A 19,394-nucleotide genomic window follows, 5' to 3' on the forward strand; every position below is an offset into this window, starting at 1 on the left:
TCAATCATTGCATTACCTTAGGAACATTGAATAACTTCTCTGAGTCTTGATTCAGTCATAACATTAGGAACATTGAATAACTTCTCTGAGTTTTACCTCCTTTACTTAGAAGATGAGAATAATAACTGCTTTGCAAACCTGAAGTGATAATAAGGTACAATAGTAAAGTCGAGGTACAGTAGAAAACTCCTTTGGCTAGTGTCCGCTTAATAATCATAAAACAACATTAACCAGTGAAGTAAATCACTGTGCAAAGAATGCTCACCAATTGTCCAAAGTGTTCTAAATGCCCTTGCCTTAGTCGACTGCATTCTAATGTTGTCATCTGTCACTTGTTTTACAAGTGTCACTGTTTGCTCCCAAACTAGGTTATGCCAGTTGTATTTGTTTTGGAAATACATAAGTAAATATACCAGTAATATATGAGTACAGAAAGAAAAAATTATGATGTCTTTCAAAACTAAATTGGATACTTTGGAGAATTTGCTATTGCAGTACATTTGGACAAACAACCCTGAAAGAACAGAAGGAATATTGTAAAAATCTAGAAAACTCTGTATTTGGATTGCTTGCCAAGTGCCCTTAAATGCTTGAACCACATTAATGAAGCCAAAAGTGGAAATAATTATAGATGATACATTATGGATGTGGTTTGTGTTAGAAAGACATCTAACATTAAAACACTCCAATCAGTTTGCTCATACTTTAAAACATGAAGATCTAAAAAAAACTTTGTATATTCTAGAGGGAAAGTCCAGACAAAATCCTCATCCTTACTTAAGCCTCAGACCTCTTAAAAATCTCAAGATATCTGTGGACTGTCTTCCCAGAAAGGACAGTACACACAAAATCTTGCAGGTAATTTAGGGTGCTTGAGAGCATACCTAAAGTTTATCTGTGGTTGACAGATGAGAAACCCTTGCCTTGCGTTCTCACTCTCAACCTACTTGCATCTCAGATTGATGAATTTGATGACTTACCAATTTTCAATTAATTAAATTATTAGTTTCATTAATAATTTGTTTACTAAACATTTAATGTTTTCTTAACAGATATAGCATATATTCCTTTGTTGCTAAATTTTATAAAATTTTGGTCACAGGGAAGGCAGTAAATCAATTACATTTTACAAATGTATTTCAAAATTACATTTTGTAGGCATGACTAGGATTTTATATCACATGCAATGAACTATATATAAAATTATGCACATTAGCTAGCTACATCACCTAACTTTATTTTTAAATTTCTCTATTTTCAAATTTTTTCATATGTAAAACTGGGAATCTCAAAGGGTTATCATGAAAACTAAATAAATGTAAATAAAACACCCAGAAGTGCCTGTCACATAGTAAGCATTATGAAAGTGTTTGCTGTTATTCTCACCATCATCATTTTCACTATTACTTGCCAAGCTCTATTGAGTACCAGATCCTAAGGATACAAAGATAAATAACAAACTTGCTTACCATCCATTGGGGGTTACAGAGCTTGATACACAACAACATATTTATACAGATTAAAAATAATTCAAATAATCATTTGAATCTTTGTGGTCTTAAACTTTGTGAAAAATTATTACTATCCAATAGTACTTGTCAGAAATTATTACTATCATGTAAAATGTGTAAGTGAATGGTTTAGGTATCAAATTATGCAGTAGGTGTTTTCTGGAAAGGTCTTTATTATAAACTGAATGTTGGCTGACTTTATAAATGGGATCATTGTATCATCTTAATCTCAGTAGTACTCAAAGGTTATTTCTCATTAGCACTAATGTGCATAGCTTTACCTTTAATTATATTTGGCCTAGAAGACTGGCCACTTCGATCATTTTGCCTTTCTTCCTTTTGTTATGTTATGTTGTAGCAGTAATTATAAGCTATGCAAAATACTTGAAAGTAAGCACAGTAATTTATTCTACATTATTATTACACTAACAGAAAGCAAAGATAAAACATATGGGTTTGTCTATCATGGAATCAATGGTAGTTACTCAGTGTCCTTGTAGACCGTATCTTGTATGGATGAAGCCATTTCCCTCGTAGTTCTATTATGGCAACAGTTATGTGGTTACCACCATATACCTTGTCTTGGCACATAATATTCAGTCAATATTTGTGGAATTGATTTGTTGGTGACTTTTTTAATTCTCTCCTATATATTTATAGCAAATTGCTGATTTTAACAATTATTCATATACATATAGGTCACTTAAGGGGCTACCAAGTTTTTAGGCTGTGTAGCTCATTTGGAAAAAATTCAAAGCTGAAGTTACTTTAGAAGTGTTAATCTTCTGATTTATTTAAGAAGCAGAAGGTCAAAGGATAAAAACCAATCCTAAATTAACTAGGTATTTTGATACTCAGAAATTTGATCTTTTTAAAAATTATTTTTAAGATACATTGTTTCTGGGATGCCTGGGTGGCTCAGTTGGTTAATTGTTTACCTTTGGTTCAGTTCATGATCCTTGGGTCCTGGGATCAAGTCCCACACTGGGCTCCTTGCTGAGCAGAGAACCTGCTTCTCTCTCTGCCTGCTGCTCCCTCTGCCTGCCACTCCCCAGCTTGTGCTCTCTCTGACAAATAAATGAATAAAATCTTAAGAAAAAAAGAAAAGAAAACTATACTGTTTCTGCTTCTAACCTGAGAATCTTAAAATTATCTTTGGTCAAAAGCAAGATAATGCTTATATGTTAGAAAAAAAAAAAAAAAAAGAAGAAGCAGAGGAAGAAGACAGCTGGCTCTATGCATAAGATAAATCCATCTATTAAAGCATAAAGGATATGAATGTATAAAATATAGCACATATACAACCAAAACATAAATGCCAGTTCTGAATATACTACAACTGAAATGATGTTGGAGTGATTAATATTACCTTAAATTTCCAAAAATTGAGTTCCTCTAAGAAGCACGGTATATGAATTTCTTTTTAATTTTTTATTTTTTATAAACATATATTTTTATCCCCAGGGGTACAAGTCTGTGAATCGCCAGGATTACACACTTCACAGCACTCACCAAAGCACATACCCTCCCCAATGTCCATAACCCCACCCCCTTCTCCCAACCCCTCTCCCCCCAGCAACCCTCAGTTTGTTTTGTGAGATTAAGAGTTACTTATGGTTTGTCTCCCTCCCAATCCCATCGTGGAGAAAGGGGAATCCTCCTACACTGTTGGTGGGAATGCAAGCTGGTGCAGCCACTCTGGAAAACAGCATGGAGGTTCCTCAAAATGTTGAAAATAGAACTGCCCTATGACCCAGCAATTGCACTATTGGGTATTTACCCTAAAGATACAAACGTAGTGATCCAAAGGGGCATGTGCACCCGAATGTTTATAGCAGCAATGTCCACAATAGCCAAACTATGGAAAGAACCTAGATGTCCATCAACAGATGAATGGATCAAGAAGATGTGGTATATATACACAATCGAATACTATGCAGCCATCAAAAGAAATTAACTCTTGCCATTTGCGACAACATGGATGGAACTAGAGCGTATCATGTTTAGCGAAATAAGTCAAGCAGAGAAAGACAACTATCATATGATCTCCCTGATATGAGGAAGTGGTGATGCAACATGGGGGCTTAAGTGGGTAGGAGAAGAATCAATGAAACAAGATGGGATTGGGAGGGAGACAAACCATAAGTGACTCTTTTTTTTTTTTTAAAGATTTTATTTATTTATTTAGGCAGAGAGGCAGGCAGAGAGAGAGAGAGAGAGGGAAGCAGGCTTCCTGCGGAGCAGGGAGACCGATGCGGGGCTTGATCCCAGGACCCTGAGATCATGACCCGAGGCTAAGGCAGCAGCCCAAACCACTGAGCCACCCAGGCGCCCCATAAGTGACTCTTAATCTCACAAAACGGTATATGAATCTTAAAAATGCATACTATAGGGAAGAATCACAATAGTTTATGAGATTTTATAGTAACAAATACTTTATATGTTTAATATGAATAAATGTACATTTTAAGCCAAATAATTCCTCAAAATAATATTGAAAACACTTGAGTGGTTTTAGAACATATGTGTGTGTGGTTTTTTTGCTTTTTTTGTGTGGTAAAATTTACATAAAATTTAACATTTTTATAGTTGCAATAAAATACACATGAGATTTACCATTTTAATCGTTTTTAAGTATATAGTTCAGTTGTGTCAGTGTATTCACATTGTTTTACAGAGATGTTGTACACATCTCCAGAACACATGAGCATGTCATAAAAAAAATGAGCTCTTTAAAATATGGGTTATTAAAAAGAGACTATTTTGCACATAAGGTATTTTTGTTTAAAACATAAACATATATCTCATTAAAAATGATTCTATTTTGTTAGATTTTTGAACAATGATATTAATGGCTTGGGGTGGGGGACTGTCTCTTGATTAATAGGAGTGAGCTGAGTCGACAGAAACTTCATACCCAAGAGCTGCTTTCTCAGCTGGAAATGGCAAATGAAAAGGTAGTTGAGGTAAGATAATGACTCTCCCGGGAAGTACTTTCTGCTGCAGCTCAATACACATGTTATAGAATTTTACCTGAGCCAACTCCAAATTAATTCTCAACTTGGAGATGACCATACAGAGGTGAGTACTCTTTGTAGAAAAATCATCCATAACCCTAAAAGTCCACATTTTATAATGTGAATAAAAGCTTTGAAAGTCAGTCATTTATCATATATAAAAGACAAAAGGTAGAGCTCTTATTTCAGTCTCACCATTGTAACATGCTGTATTGCAGAAAATGTATTAAGATCCCCTTCATTTCTAAGCATGTCTAAGATTATATTTTTTAGCCCATTCCTTGTATTTTGTTTTGTTTCAACACATAAGATACGTAGAAATTACTTTTGTCTACTGGAATATATTAAAATACTCCTTCAGATTAATGCTTAGAACTAAATGCAGCAAGAGCTCATCATTTTTCTCCTTGAATCTTTAAAAAAAAGTTAACAATTTCTAGATTATGATTAGAGCTTTCTAGAATTCTAGTTCTTCATTTGATCTTCTAACTTCCTATGTATTTGTTGGATTTTCATTAATAGGCTATATTTTTGTGGCCATCTATAGAAGCCGTAATGAAATCATTATTCTTAATTTTCAAAGCATTATAACTTGGTATGAGCTATTTAGAATGCAAACAGTAACTCTTAAAATACTCATTGTAGTTTTCAAAACTTCCAGGAATCTGTACTTAAGGAAATAATTGAAAATAAGAAAAAATTTAAAGGTAGATACTCAATACAATAATGTTAATAATATTGGAAGATCAAAAGCAACCAAAATGATCAGTTGAAAAAGAACAGTTGCAAATATTGTGACTTACCTAACCTGGAATGTTCCTTAACCATTATGGTAGTAGCACAGAAAAATGCATATTGTATGTAGTCTGATGGTACCTATGAAAATGATAATTATAAATGATGGGATTTCCCCCTTATGTTTTCTCTAGTGTTACTGATATGCCTTTTAAATTTAAGACTACTTATTTAAATATCTTGGCAAATTGAAACAGCCAATATAGCTCTCTTCATAAAATTTAATTTTGCTATTGGGTACAATAAGAAATATAATAAGCTCATTTTAACAGTATGTTGTTATTTCAGTATTTTATATTACTATGCCTGACATTCACTGTTATCACTTATATGTTAGGACCTGGGAACTATCTAGTTCTTCATAGAAAGTGTGTTTTTCTTACTATTTCTTTTCTTTCTTTCTTTCTTTATTTGAGAGAGAATGAGCGAGAGAGAGCATGAAAGAGGAGAAGGTCAGAGGGATAAGCAGACTCACCAAGGAGGTGGGAGCCTGATGCGGGACTTGATCCTGGAAGTCCGGGATCATGACCTGAGCCGAAGGCAGTCGCTCAACCAACTGAGCCACCCAGGCGCCCTTTTCTTTCTATTTCTAATTAAACTGGTGTTATCCTCTCAATTCAGACAAGTGCCAGAAAACCACATTCTAGTTGTACAAAAACTTTTTTCAGGCTAGTAATATGAAGAGGACGAATATATTTTATAATTGATAGTTTCTTTGAACCTGTCTGCATGACAGCATATTGTGACAGATTTATATTCATGATGTCTGTGTAGTTTCCTGAGGCTACTCTAACAAAGTATTACAAACTTGGTGATGTAAACAACAGAAATTTATTGTCTGACAATTCTGGAGGCCAGAAGTCCAAATCAAAAAGTCAACAAGATTGGTTTCGTCTGAGGGAGAATCTGTTCCATGCCTCTCTCCCCTGCCTCTGGTGGCCTCATGTGTCCCTTGGTTTGTAGATGGTATTTTTCCTGTATCTTCATGTGGCCTTCCCTTTGTCCATGTCAGTCTCTATGGCCAAATTTCCCCTTTTTATGAAGGGACTAGGCATAATGGATTAGGATCCACCCTAAAACCTCATCTTACCTTAATTATCAGCAAAGACCCTATTTCCAAATAAGGAATGCATTCACAAGTACTGGGGGTTAAGACTTCAACATCCTTTTTTAGGGACATATTTCAATCCATACCAATGCCTAATAACTCTATTAATGGCCCTCATGCCCTCTACGTGCCCTCCCCATGTATTGGGGAGCATGTGAAAACAGAATTCTTCCTCCTTGGAGTAACACTTTTAACATACAAATCATTTAATACAAGTCTATTTCCTTAAAAATCAAGACTTCTAGAATGAATATTTTCTGTTCTTTGCACTTTAATAGTGGCACCATCACAATTTCTCTAGAAGCTTGCTCTCACATAGTGGTTCTGAATCACTACCAAACATTAATACCACCTAAGTTAGAACTCAGTAAGAGTGCTGATTCTCAAAATTCATCCCGTCCTGCTGAAGCTCTGGTTTTGAGGCCCAGCAGTCTATGTTTTCATATTCCCAATGATTCTGAAATAGTGAGCTAGCATCTCAAGATTAATATCAAATATTGAAAATCTTGGTCTTTTTTTTTTCTTTCTTTTTTAAGATTTTATTCATTTATTTGACAGAGAGATTACAAGTAGGCAGAGGGGGGGAAGCAGGCTCACTGCTGAGCAGAGAGCCCGATGTGGGGCTTGATCCCAGGACACTGAGGGCATGACCTGAGCCAAAAGCAGAGGTTTAACCCACTGAGCCACCTAGGTGCCCCTTGGTCTTAATTTCTGATTCACTTTGATTTTAGATTTAATTCACTTTCTTTGGAAACATAGGTTGGGGAGGGGCAATGTAGTTAAAGTGTGAAACCAGTTTTGAAATTTGAAGTTCATAATTTGAAAAAATGTAAATTTGGAGATAGATTATCCTTGCATTTTATAAGAAGTAAAGTGATATTCAGATTTTTCACTGATTATTCTACAAAAGCTTTTTGTGTCACTTATGGATTTCTAACTTGTTTGTTTTATATTTCTTTATAACAGAATGAAAAACTAATTCTAGAGCATCAAGAAAAAGCCAACAGACTTCAAAGGCGTCTAAGTCAGGCAGAACAGAGAGCGGCTTCAGCTTCCCAGCAGGTAGGGAGCTTCCTTATTATCCCTAGAGTAAATAGTCTGAGTAGATCATAGATAAGAAAAGTTCCCAGAGAACTCAAAGTTTTATTTTTACTTGATTAAACTATTTAAAATTAGTATCTCTAATATCTGAGGTTGAAAAAGTAAACATTAAAAAAAGAAATCAAGAGGTGCCTGGGTGGCTCAGTGGGTTAAAGCCTCTACCTTCGGCTCAGGTCATGATCCCAGGATCCTGGGATCGAGCCCCACATGGGGATGTCTGCTCAGCAGGGAGCCGGCTTCCCTTCCTTCCTCTCTCTGCCGGCCTCTCTGCCTACTTGTGATCTCTGTCTGTCAAACAAATAAATAAAATCTTTAAAAAAAAAAAAAGATGAAACCAACATGAGTCTCCTAAATTGACACCTAAATCTAGAACTGTGCTGTCCAATATGATAGCCACTAGCCATAAGCAGTACTTCAAATTTAATTATTAAAATTAAGTAAATTAAAATTTGAAATCCTCATTACCCTGGCTGGACTTCTTTCTTTCTTTCTTTCTTTCTTTCTTTCTTTCTTTCTTTCTTTCTTTCTTTCTTTCTTTCTTTCAAGATTAAGATCTGTTTATTTGAGAGAGAGGGAGAGTGCACATGCGAGTCGGAGGAGGGGCAGAGGGAGAAGGAGAGAATCTCAAGCAGACTCCATGCTGTGGAGAACCCAATGAAGGGTTTGATCCCACAACCCTGAGAACATGACCTGAGCCAAAATCAAAAGTCAAATGTCTAACCAAATGAGCCACCCAGGCACCCCACACTGGCTGGCATTCTGGTGCTCAGTAGCCATATATAACTATGGTTCTCATATTGGACAGCATAAATAGAACTCTATGATCACAAAAAGTTATTCTGGACAGCACTGCTCTAGAATTTTGTTCTGTCTAGCCATGATCAATGACAGATTTGGAAGTAGAAAACATTGCTTTGGATATAATATTTGAAATTGTACTTTTTTTATTGTAGTTTTTAAATGGGAAAAATGACTTATAGGTTAAGTTCATTTAATGCACATTTGTATATAACCATATAAATCTAAAATACTGTATAGAAGTTTTCCAATGGGAAATAGAGTAGAAAATGCATAACATCAATAAAATACGAAGGGGGTAATTACTCATAATATACACATATCATATAAAGTCAATGGGCCATTTATTCTAAAGTGGGAGCAATAGTCCCTCCCTCCTATTAGGAACAGTGTGAGATCATCTGGCAATTATATAGTCTGGAAACAGTTTAGATAGACAGATGGATAGATATAGATAGGCAGGCAAAGAAACCATGTTACTACCTTATTAAATACATTTGGTTATAAATGTACTGTTTCAATCAAAATTAATATGCGTAGCTATAACAGTACTTCATACATAGTACAACAGCTCTACTGAATTCAGTTTACGTGTGTGATATTTATAGAGCTTTTGAAATCTACCTCTGATATGAACAATGCATGGCAGTTAAAGAAAATCCAGTAATTTGCCCTTCTGTTCCCCTCCCTCTTGAAAGTAAATATAGCTTTATCAAATAAACTTATCTTATTAAATTATGAATTAATTAAGTAGTTTATCATTCAAGAAAGCATTCATTCACTTAGATTATAAGTTAACATGAGCCAAGGTATACTGGGAAGTATCTTAAAAGTGTATGTTTTGGTGTCAGGCACATAGCCTGGGGCCATTAAGTAGCCATGTGATTTGGGGCAATTTCAACTTTTCTAAGCCTCAGTGTCTTCATGTTTGATATAGAATAACACCTCACTTATAGACTTACTGAAAAATCAAAGGAATTAATACATATAAGCACTTAGCATAATCATTAAGTTGTTAGTAAATACTTAGTTATATAACAAGTTAAATCTCTACATCACAATCTTTGGAGCTTCAAGTGTACCTTTTTTAAGGACTTGGGTAAAAAAAATTCCTACTTAAAATCAACTACCTTGATTTCTATATAAAAGGAAACAATTACAGAACCTTAATTGAATAACCCACTTGGCATCTCGTTTAGTCTCCCTCCTGACAGAAGTAAACCCAAACAGCCCAACACTGATGTTTTTCTCCTGTTACTTAAACTCTCTGATGACAAAGATTTCACCATTCTCTTTGTGAGTCTTTTTTTCTTTTTTTATGTCGTGTCAGTAACCACTTTACTGGTTTTTCCTTAAGCTTTTCTCCTCCATCCTGTTTACATTTAAAGATGAAAAGTAATCATTCAGCATTCTTCCCATCCACAAAAAGGAATCATTCCATGGAGTTAATTTTTTTTCTATCCTAAATGAGTCCAAGTTATAAATTTTCTCTATTAGACATACATTCAGTTTTTTTAAATCCTTATCTTTGCTTTCTCTGAATTCTTTCTAATTTTCCCATCTTCCTTTAAAAACTTAAAATTGCTATTAGAAAGACTCTCTTGCTAAGGGCCTGATACTTAATGAAAGGAAGGAGTGGAGTTAGAAGATTATTATTTCCTCTGATGTGCATGTCAAACATACCAGTATAGCCCAGCATCATACATGAGCCCTGCATTGTACCAAGTCCTCCATGCTCTGAATGTGCTGCTCTGATCAACTTTTTCTGTACAGTCTTCCTCCATCTTTGGACTATAGTTATATGTTCTAAGTGTATTAGTCTAAACCACTGAAAGCCATACTATATTCTTTTGACATTAAAATCAATGTGGTGAAGCCTTTTTATGCAAGAACACAAAACCCAGGAACTATGAAAAGAAATTAATAAATGTGAACATGTAAAATTTCAGGTATCTGCATTTTTAAAGTCATAAAGTCAATAACAAACTTAGAAAAATACCTGCAAAACATGAGACAAAAGTAATATTCTTAACATGTATGTAAAGAATGGGTAAGTCAACAAAAAAAGTGCAACAGTTCAATAGAAAAGAATAAAAAATATTCACAGAAAAGACAGATGGCTTTTAAACATTTGAAAAGGTGCTCATCCTCACCCATAAGACAAACACAGGCTTAAACCATAATCACATACCATTTTTCACCATTTCACGATCATGTCAGATCATGAAGTCTGATAATATATTATGCTCGCACTTGCACACATCACAGATGTAAATGTATGTTGGCGCAATTTCTTGGAGCCATGGTTTGGCAGTATCTTTCAAAAAATTATGATGTTTATCACCTTTGACCCAGTCGTTCTAAGAATTTATTCTGCAGCTGGTGTACTTGCACCTGGGCAAGTCTGTGCAGAGAAGCATGTCAAAATACTAATTGCAGCAATGCCTATAATTTTAAAAGATTAAAAGCCATCTAAATACCCATCAATAGGAAGCCAGTTAAATTATGGCATATCCATACAGGGAAGGTTTGCTGCTGTTAAGGAGAATAAAGTAGGTCTCACATGGAGTCATTGGTACAGTAGATCATTTGGAAGGAAAAAAAAGGTGAAAAATATGTACAGTACTTTATCATTTTTTAAATAAAAAGAGGTGAGGAAATATATGTATCTATTCTCATTTAGAATGTATTTCTAGAAATATACTTAGAAAATGGAAATAGTGGTTGTATCTGGAAAGAGGGCTATAGAATGAAGAACAGCAGTGAGAAATCTTCTTTATAATGCATACTCTATTGTACTATTGGATTTTTTTTTACTTTGTGTATATAATATCAACTCCAATTGATATTTGAAGACTATTTATGTATTAGAGCGTTCTTATTATGATCTGTCATCATCTTATTACCAACCTAGTGTTGTGCCTGATCACACTTAGTTTGTATTTTACTCACTTTTCTAGTTAACTTTTTATTTAGATGGTTTGCATCACTGAAATATGTTTTGGAATTCTAAGTACTATATATCACTCTTAGCTATGGAATGTCATATTTGACATGCATATCTCTAGTGTAATATGGGTATTACAAGTGTAAAACAGACATGAACACCAAAAATGACCTCTTATAGGACCCCCTCCAGTAAGATTATTTTCAATAATTGTTAAGTTTTGATGCATTATACTTTGTATTAGTATAAGATTTTCATAGAAAAAGTAACTACTTACTGATTGTCTATTTTAATTGCAGCTCAGTGTGATTACAGTGCAGAGAAGAAAAGCAGCCTCCATGATGAATCTGGAAAATATTTAAAAATATTCATAGCTCACTCGCAGAACTTTAGAATTGGGAAAGCTGTTGGACTAGAAGTGTATTGAAATGGTAAAAACCTGCAGAGAATGGTTAAGGCTTGTGCCATTTTGCATAAGCATTTTCCATTCTGTTTTGAGGGTTATTGGAAAACAGAACAGTGGCAGCTTCCTGTAAGTAAAGAAAAGATAACCTTATATTGAGCTTCAGTGGAGAATAAAGCCAGCTGAGAAGAATTCATTGCCTTCATCAACATGTCTGTTTTTCAATTCCCCCTTTCTTCCCTTGGAAGACCGTAATAATTTTCAAGCTATACTAATCATGAGAAAGAGATTTTTTAAGACAATGGTAGAATTCTAATATTTCAGGTTCCATGATTTGAGAATTTCACATCTAATTGTTACTCGTAACTCATTTTTTTAAGTTCCCAAGTATCCATTTTATTATAAACTCATAAATGTAATAAATTATGCACTTTCTAAAATGATGCTGTGATGTATTTTAATGTATAATTGTAGTGATTCATTTTCAATTTATATGATTTCCAGTATTTATCAGATATTTAAGAATGGGAGGTTTTGTTTTTTATTTTGCTCTCTTACTCAAAGCAGTACTAATCAAATGGAATCTTTAAGTCTGAGAATGCATGGGCATTAAACTATTGCAGTCTAGTTGATTTTCACAGATCCACATAGTTAGCTATTTGCTGCTCCTGGTTTGAACTTGGGACACCCTGCTTTCCAGTGGCAAGTGCAGGAAAGTTTGCATCTGGTTAACAAGTTAGGAAACTATTGTAGTAGTCCATATAAAAGATAATGAGTTGAATTTGAAGTGACATGAAAACCTGCATGTGTGAATATTCAAGCAGCCGTCAGAAGTTGGGACTGGTGTTGGCAAACTGGGACAGGAAGGGAGTCTTTGGCATGGGACTGAAAATCCAAGCCATGGCGTCTAGAAGCTTGCCTGGAGGCTTTATGTGATGTGGCAGACTACCTCTTCCCCCTCATTTCTTGTGCGGTAGCTCTGATGGCAGCCTTCTGCTTCCATCAGTACATCATCCTTTCTTCCCCCGGGATCTCTGTGTCTCCCTTGCCATCTGCATGTTCTTCAAATCACCACTGCCAGACATCCCTGCCTCAGAGAGTCTTCCAGCCTCCAGACCAGGTCAAGTCCCCTTGTAGGTCTCATGACATGTGCTGGATTTTTGATTCACAGCACTTGGGAAACTTCGTAATTAACTCTTTTTGAATCTTTTCTCCAATGCCGTCAGTCTACAGACTCCTTGAGAACAAGATACATGTCTGCCCTGCTTCCTTGTATTCTTAGCAACCCAACATAGTTTCTGGCACACAGAAGGTATTCAGTAACTGTTTTGTTCAAAAACTGAAGAAGAATTTTGAAGGACAGGACCTTTGAAAAATGTCTTTATTTTGTTGAATGAGTTCAGGGAGAGGAGTCCTTGAAGGAGACTGAAGAGGAGCAGGGAGAAGGCTGTAGTCAGGAGAACTGAATATGACAAAAACTAAAGGAGGCAGGGACCCCTATCTTATGTGTAGGAGGAGACAAATGGTGGCTAGTGTCAAATGCAATGAGGAGATGAAATAATACAAAAATGAGAGTTAAATGATAATTAGGCACTTAGCTTACTTTCATTTCCTCAGAATTTTTCATTTGATTCTCTAATGTAAATTTCTTCCCATGTCATTCACAGGCTAATTTCCATGTAATAAAAGTTATGTTCATATTCATGTTTATAGAATATAAAATTTATTTTTAAAAACTTTTTAATTAGAGAATATGCTAGAATTATACCCAAAAAATGAGACTGTAGGAGGAAGCACTTCAGAAACTAACATTGTGGACAAATGGAATATAAGTATGATTATTGTCATTTTTTTAAGAAGAAAATCTAACTTCTCAGACTCATTTCTTCAAGGTCTATCTTTCAGCATAAGCACTTTCTTTAAACTTTGGCCATAGGCACCTACTCTTTACATTTGAATGTTGATAACCCTCTCTCCAGTTGGATCTCCTTGTATACTCAGATTGTCTCCAAATAAAGGATAGGCTACTAATAGGCAGATGATAGGCCTTTCTTACCTCTGCTGAATTTGAATAGAGGTAAGCTGTGTTTACCCACAGAATTGAACATACATGGCTGTTTTTCTTTCAGAAAAGTTTGTTAGCTAGATTTCCAAAGTAAAAATGTAGTGGAGTATTTGACTTTTCTCATATTGGTCAGTCTTGCCTTCATTTACAAAGATAGTAAATATCATTTTTCTGTGAACTGTATTTTAGGAGACAGAAGAAATGAATAGGAAAGAGAGAAAGAAATGATGTAAATCTGAAATTGAAGACAACACAGCCAGTTCATTTTATTTATTCATGTTTCTTTATTTGTGTCTCCCTGAGGAAGAAAAGAGATATGATTACCTCTTCTTCCCTTTGTATACAAATATGCAAATTGGGGCAGCCAACAATCTTCTAATTTCTCCTCTGGTGTGATCACTGTAACTACCCCAAATATGGGAGAACATTAGCAACAATTCAGTCATTCGTTTATTCAGCAAATATGAATATTTCATAGCTACGCAGTCTGCCAAACCAACTCTCAGACAAATCAAGGAAGAATGAAAAAATACTTTAAACATTTTGGTATAAATTCTGTTCTTTAACCATAATGTATTTTATCAATTTTTCCAAAATAGCAAATCTGTAATGGGCTTTTTTACAAACATTTTGATCAAAAATAATTAGCTTTTTTTAGTTTATTTTAAAATGTATATATACATAGAGATATGTGCACAGAGAGGAGACAGACACGGCATTACCTCAGTGTTGTGTATGAAATCTGTCCCTTACCAGCCCTTCAGACTTGTTCAAACGTGTGCCTCTGGGGCAGTGTTAACTGTCTTACCTTAGTATTTATATGGAACTAAATAAATATGTATGTACTTAAGTAACAAAAATCATGGGGTGGGTGGGAAGGATCTTTAAAGTAATATTTATAACCCTGGCACTCACCCAGCTACCAAGGAAACCAATCTACACTAAGGAAGTGGTCTTACAGCCCAAGGGTTCACCACAAAACATGCTCACATGCCCCCACTTTCCTGTAGACACTCCCATGTACTAGTTCTAACATCATTCTTGTTTCTTCCACTTACGTGGAATGTAAGCATGTGAAAATAACATTATGGAGCGAACTTTGAGTCTTCTCTAGTTTATTTCTTTCTAAATATACATTCTTAAGTTCACTATTTAGAAAACAAATTACTGCTGTTACTGGGCACCACTGTTGAAATTCACTGTGGTGGAGGAGGTGGGGATGGCACAATCCACTTTGAGTCCTTTTGCTGGGCAGGCACTGGCCTCTGGAAGTGCTCCAATTTTCCATATATCCTCCTCCATTCATTCAATAAATATTTATTGAGCACCTACTTTATACCAGATGTGCTTAGGATACATCAGTCTTATGCCCAGAACCAAAAATTATATTCAAGGTGTAAAAAAACTATTCCTTTGTTATAGAGCATGACAGAGAGGTGGGGAAGGGATAAGTGGTAGATACGTAAGTGTGAGGAAGACAACATACTAGAATCCCCAGGGCAAGGGTATGGTTCAAACTACATGCCCTTCCACTTTCCCAACCCCAAGACAGTCTGACATAGTCTCTTAGGGAGGCATGCTTTGGGAGTTGCTATATAATTTCTCATTAGTATTTGGGATGAGAAAAAAGAAAAATTACTATTCTAGAATGTGCAGTTCCATTAATGAGCTTAAAATCATGTTTGGTTTTTTGGAATTTGAATTTCACTGTTGGGAGATATTGAGCATATTTTTGACTCAAATCTTAAAGTCTTTTCCAGAGGTTTTGTTGCTGAGCCAAATCTTTGCCCCAGAAGCCAGACTGGTCATCCATTCCTTTTAAATTTTGTTATGTCATTACAGGGTGCTGCTGAGGTCCTTTTAGCTCCCAAGTCTGTCATCCAGTTTGCTACTTATAAGCATAGGGACCATTTCTGTTTTGTTTGTTTTAGTGCTATGTTTCTTTTATAAATACATCTTTGTATTTATAGCAATGCCATCTACAGATTTGGTAAACATACCACCCATATTCTCATGATAATCATGAAAAAGATGAGAACTAGACAGATGTGAATACAGTTGTTCTCTTGGAACACAGTAACCACCAGCTACCGTATGGATAATTAATCAGGATCCGTGGGACCTGGTCATTTCAGCCTGTTTTTAATCTAGCCCATTTGCTGCTGCTTCACCATCACAAAAGTTAACAAGAAAGACCCAGCACTCTGTCCAGCGAAAGTTCCTTTATGCCACAACTGTCATACTTTACAGACCTAACCCCTGGTAATCCTGTCCAAGAAAAAAATGTAGTCAGATTTTTTTTTTTGAAGAATTTATCTATTTATTAGAAAGGGAGAAAAGCAGACCATGCTGAGTATTCGGGGCTCAATCCCAGGACCCTGAGATCATGACCTGAGCTGAAATCAAGAGTCAGCCACTCAATTGACTAAGCCACTGTGTGCCCCCAGATAGATTTCTTTTTAGTAGATCCATGTAGCAGCCTAGTAATCACTGGGTTTTTTTTTTTTTTTAATGTTTATTTAAAACCCTGGAAGCTTTTAATATGGCATCATGGAAATTTTCATTCAATATTTTCATCCTATTTTCAAAGAATTAAATCAGAGCAAAATGTGATGCATAGAAAATCTGTTAACACTAAGATTTGTGAAGATTAAAAATATGAGACTAGCATCTCCTTTCATATAAACTATAGGGGATAAAAGAGAATGGGAAAAGTTATAATCATGTTTCTACAAGTAACCAAAATTTTTTTGGAATGTATTGGGGAATCTTTCCCTGGATCTACAGTACTCATCCTGATCTTTATGACTAATGTCTGTGTATTGTCCTATGGAAGATAAGTGCTGGCATTTTGCATTTATTACCTCATAGAATTCAACAGACCCGCTGGTTAGAGTTTTATCATTCCCTTTCCAAACATATAAGGTACTATAATCATTAAGCAACTTGGCTCAACTAGTCCTCAGTACTCAAAGTGAAAAAAAATGCCTTTCAGAGGTCATGTTGAATACCATGCTTCTTTTGACAGAGGAAATCATACAACAGGATATCAACTGCTTTACAGTTGTTAAACACAACAAATTTATGTTTTTTGGTAAATACAGGATTTTTTTTTTTTTTTTTTTTTGGTGAAATTGTTATCACCCACTAAAGAAATCTGGAAGCCTTCAAAAAAGGTTTTTCTAACTTCCTTTGCTTAGATATATGTTTTCTGCTAAAGTTATTTGACTTTTTAGGTTATGGCCAATTTCTTTTCAAGGTTTGAAAAAATTACCAAATCCCACTTGATAGGAAGATGCTTTTCCTAAGAAGTTTCCTATATAATGCAATCTCTTTAAGATTTCCAGACTTTTTGAATGAGTGATTAACAATTTCACCAAAAAAAAAGTGTTATATGTCCCAAAAAGTCATAAATATGTTTAGCAATTATAAAGTAGTTGATAAAATATTGTATGATTTCTTATGGCAAAACAAGCATGGTATTTTAAAGCATGATGTTTAAAAAGTATATTTACTCACTTTAAGTAAGTACTTGGGAGTAGTTGAGGCAAAGATATGATCACAAGGATTTAATATGAAAAAGAGAGGCTCAGACAATTCAAACAGGAAAGCTGGAGCAGAGCCATAATTAGCAAGAGAAGGAAAGCGCCCTTTGAGGCTGCTACATGGTGGAGGGAAATGCCAGAGAAAAAGATTTGCTTCATAAAGAAATTGTATCACACTGGTAATAAACCTGAAATTAGAACCATCAGCCAGATTAGTGGGTAAAATAACCATAATTAACCCATAATTTAAAATGCAGTATTTCAAACAGCCATAAGTAAGCCCAGCAGTAGTGAGACTATCAGGATACACTATTGATAAATTAGGAATGATACATGTTTAAAAAAAAAAAAGGAATGATACATTATTTTTTTAATCTTTGCTATTTAATTTGGCATTGCTTGATTTATTCATTTCTGCACTTGATCTTAGCCAAAAGCCCAAGAAGTGATGACTTATTTCTAAAAACTAAGCAGACTTAATGTACTTTATATCACAAAAAACACTGATGTGAAGGTTTCACATAGTATCAGTTTAAAGTGTGCAGACATTAGTCTTTTTTTTTTTTTTTAAGATTTTATGTATTTATTTGACAGAAATCACAAGTAGATGGAGAGGCAGGCAGAGAGAGAGAGAGAGGGAAGCAGGCTCCCTGCTGAGCAGAGAGCCCGATACGGGACTTGATCCCAGGACCCTGAGATCATGACCTGAGCCGAAGACAGAGGCTTAACCCACTGAGCCACCCAGGTGCCCAGACATTAGTCTTAATTCCAGATCCATCATCAAGAAACTATGTAATTTTAAATAATTCTCTAACTTTCTGAACCATGTGTCAGGACATAGGAGAATTAAGTTTCTGGTGGCAGTTATCCTCTTTGATGGTATATGCATAATTTTATCTGTAAATATGTGTGTGTATGTGTGTGTGTGTTATGTGTAGGTTACATAAATGTATAGGAAATGAAACCAATACCATTCTCCCTAGAAGGCAGGGACTGACCACAAGCCGGTCATGTTGCTCATTATCCATTAGGTTATGTCCAGTCATTCAACCGGTACATGAACATGTTTTAAGCCAACATTGTTTTACTTTATAAAAATTCATTGAACTAAAGCTTCCATGTATAATCCTGAGTATACTCAAGACACACTATTTGATGTCAACTATTTTATATTCTGAGAGGCAATAGAGCCCAGGGAGTTCAACTTCAGCCTGATTGGGATTAACTCCCAACTGACCAACTGACTTTAAGCAAGTGACTTAATTTCTGTGCCTCCATTTCCTCATCAGCAAAATTAGGTAGTGGTGCCTACCTCACATTGTGAGGGTTAAGCAAACTAATATGCATAAAATACAGACCACTGTCTGCCATTTGATAAACCCTTTTTATCTGCAGAAGTCTGAAGGGTTCCCTGAAGGCTAAGTAGAATGACAGAATCCGTTTTTATTTCAGGTTTTCACTATGGAGATGGCATTGTCAAGGTTGTAGATACTGGGGACAAGGAGAGGGAGGTATAAATTTCAGCAAGACTTGGGTCAAGGAAACAGATAAGAGGCTGCAGCTATAATCCAGGCAAGAAATGATAAATCTTGAATTACGTGGCAGGTGGTAGAGGGATTGAGAATAGTGAAAAATACTGCAGTGAGAAACAGACCTGGCTCACCATGTGGCTGTGGGAGTTAAAGGACAGACGCACAAAGGACTCTCTGGTTTCGGGCGTGGATGACATTCTCAAAGGCAGGACAGGGAAGAAGAGGAGGAGCTCCTCGATCTCCAGCGCCTACGTACATCCGGGAGAAAACACTCAGTAAGCAGCCCATGAGAACTCGGGAAGAGCTGGACTGCACAGACCTCAGAATCTGCAGCAGAGAATCCCTGAAGTCAAGGGAGTAGATAACAGATTTGCCCTAAAACTCATTTTCAGTGACCAGGCAATCTTCTCTTCTATGCCAGACTAGAACACATCATCTGATGCAGTTCTGAACATTAAAGGGAAATCATATTGAAGATTTCGACCTTGAAGTTAATTGCAAAGTTTGCTGCAGATGGCTAATGTTTCAAAGGAGAATCTGTTTTCTAAGTGATCTGGGTAAAAAAATGAACA

At 35.5% G+C, this 19,394-nt stretch overlaps 1 protein-coding gene across 5 annotated transcripts in view; it reads left to right on the forward strand.

Annotated features, from left to right (window-relative positions):
* SCLT1 (sodium channel and clathrin linker 1) overlaps positions 1-12,123 on the forward strand; it is a 180,767-nt gene extending 168,644 nt beyond the window's left edge. For all 5 annotated transcript variants that reach the window (XR_014311298.1, XM_082729127.1, XM_082729128.1 and 2 more), the window contains 3 exons: positions 4,399-4,477; positions 7,398-7,493; positions 11,577-12,123. Coding sequence is in view for 4 of the 5 variants with exons in the window: in XM_082729127.1 (XP_082585253.1) it covers positions 4,399-4,477; positions 7,398-7,493; positions 11,577-11,639 (238 nt within the window). In the remaining variant the exon portion in view is untranslated. The remainder of the gene's footprint in view (positions 1-4,398; positions 4,478-7,397; positions 7,494-11,576) is intronic.
* The last annotated feature ends 7,271 nt before the right edge of the window (positions 12,124-19,394 follow it).

This window comes from Mustela nivalis (assembly GCF_964662115.1).
Source record: "Mustela nivalis genome assembly, chromosome: 4".
Classification (NCBI taxonomy): domain Eukaryota; kingdom Metazoa; phylum Chordata; class Mammalia; order Carnivora; family Mustelidae; genus Mustela; species Mustela nivalis.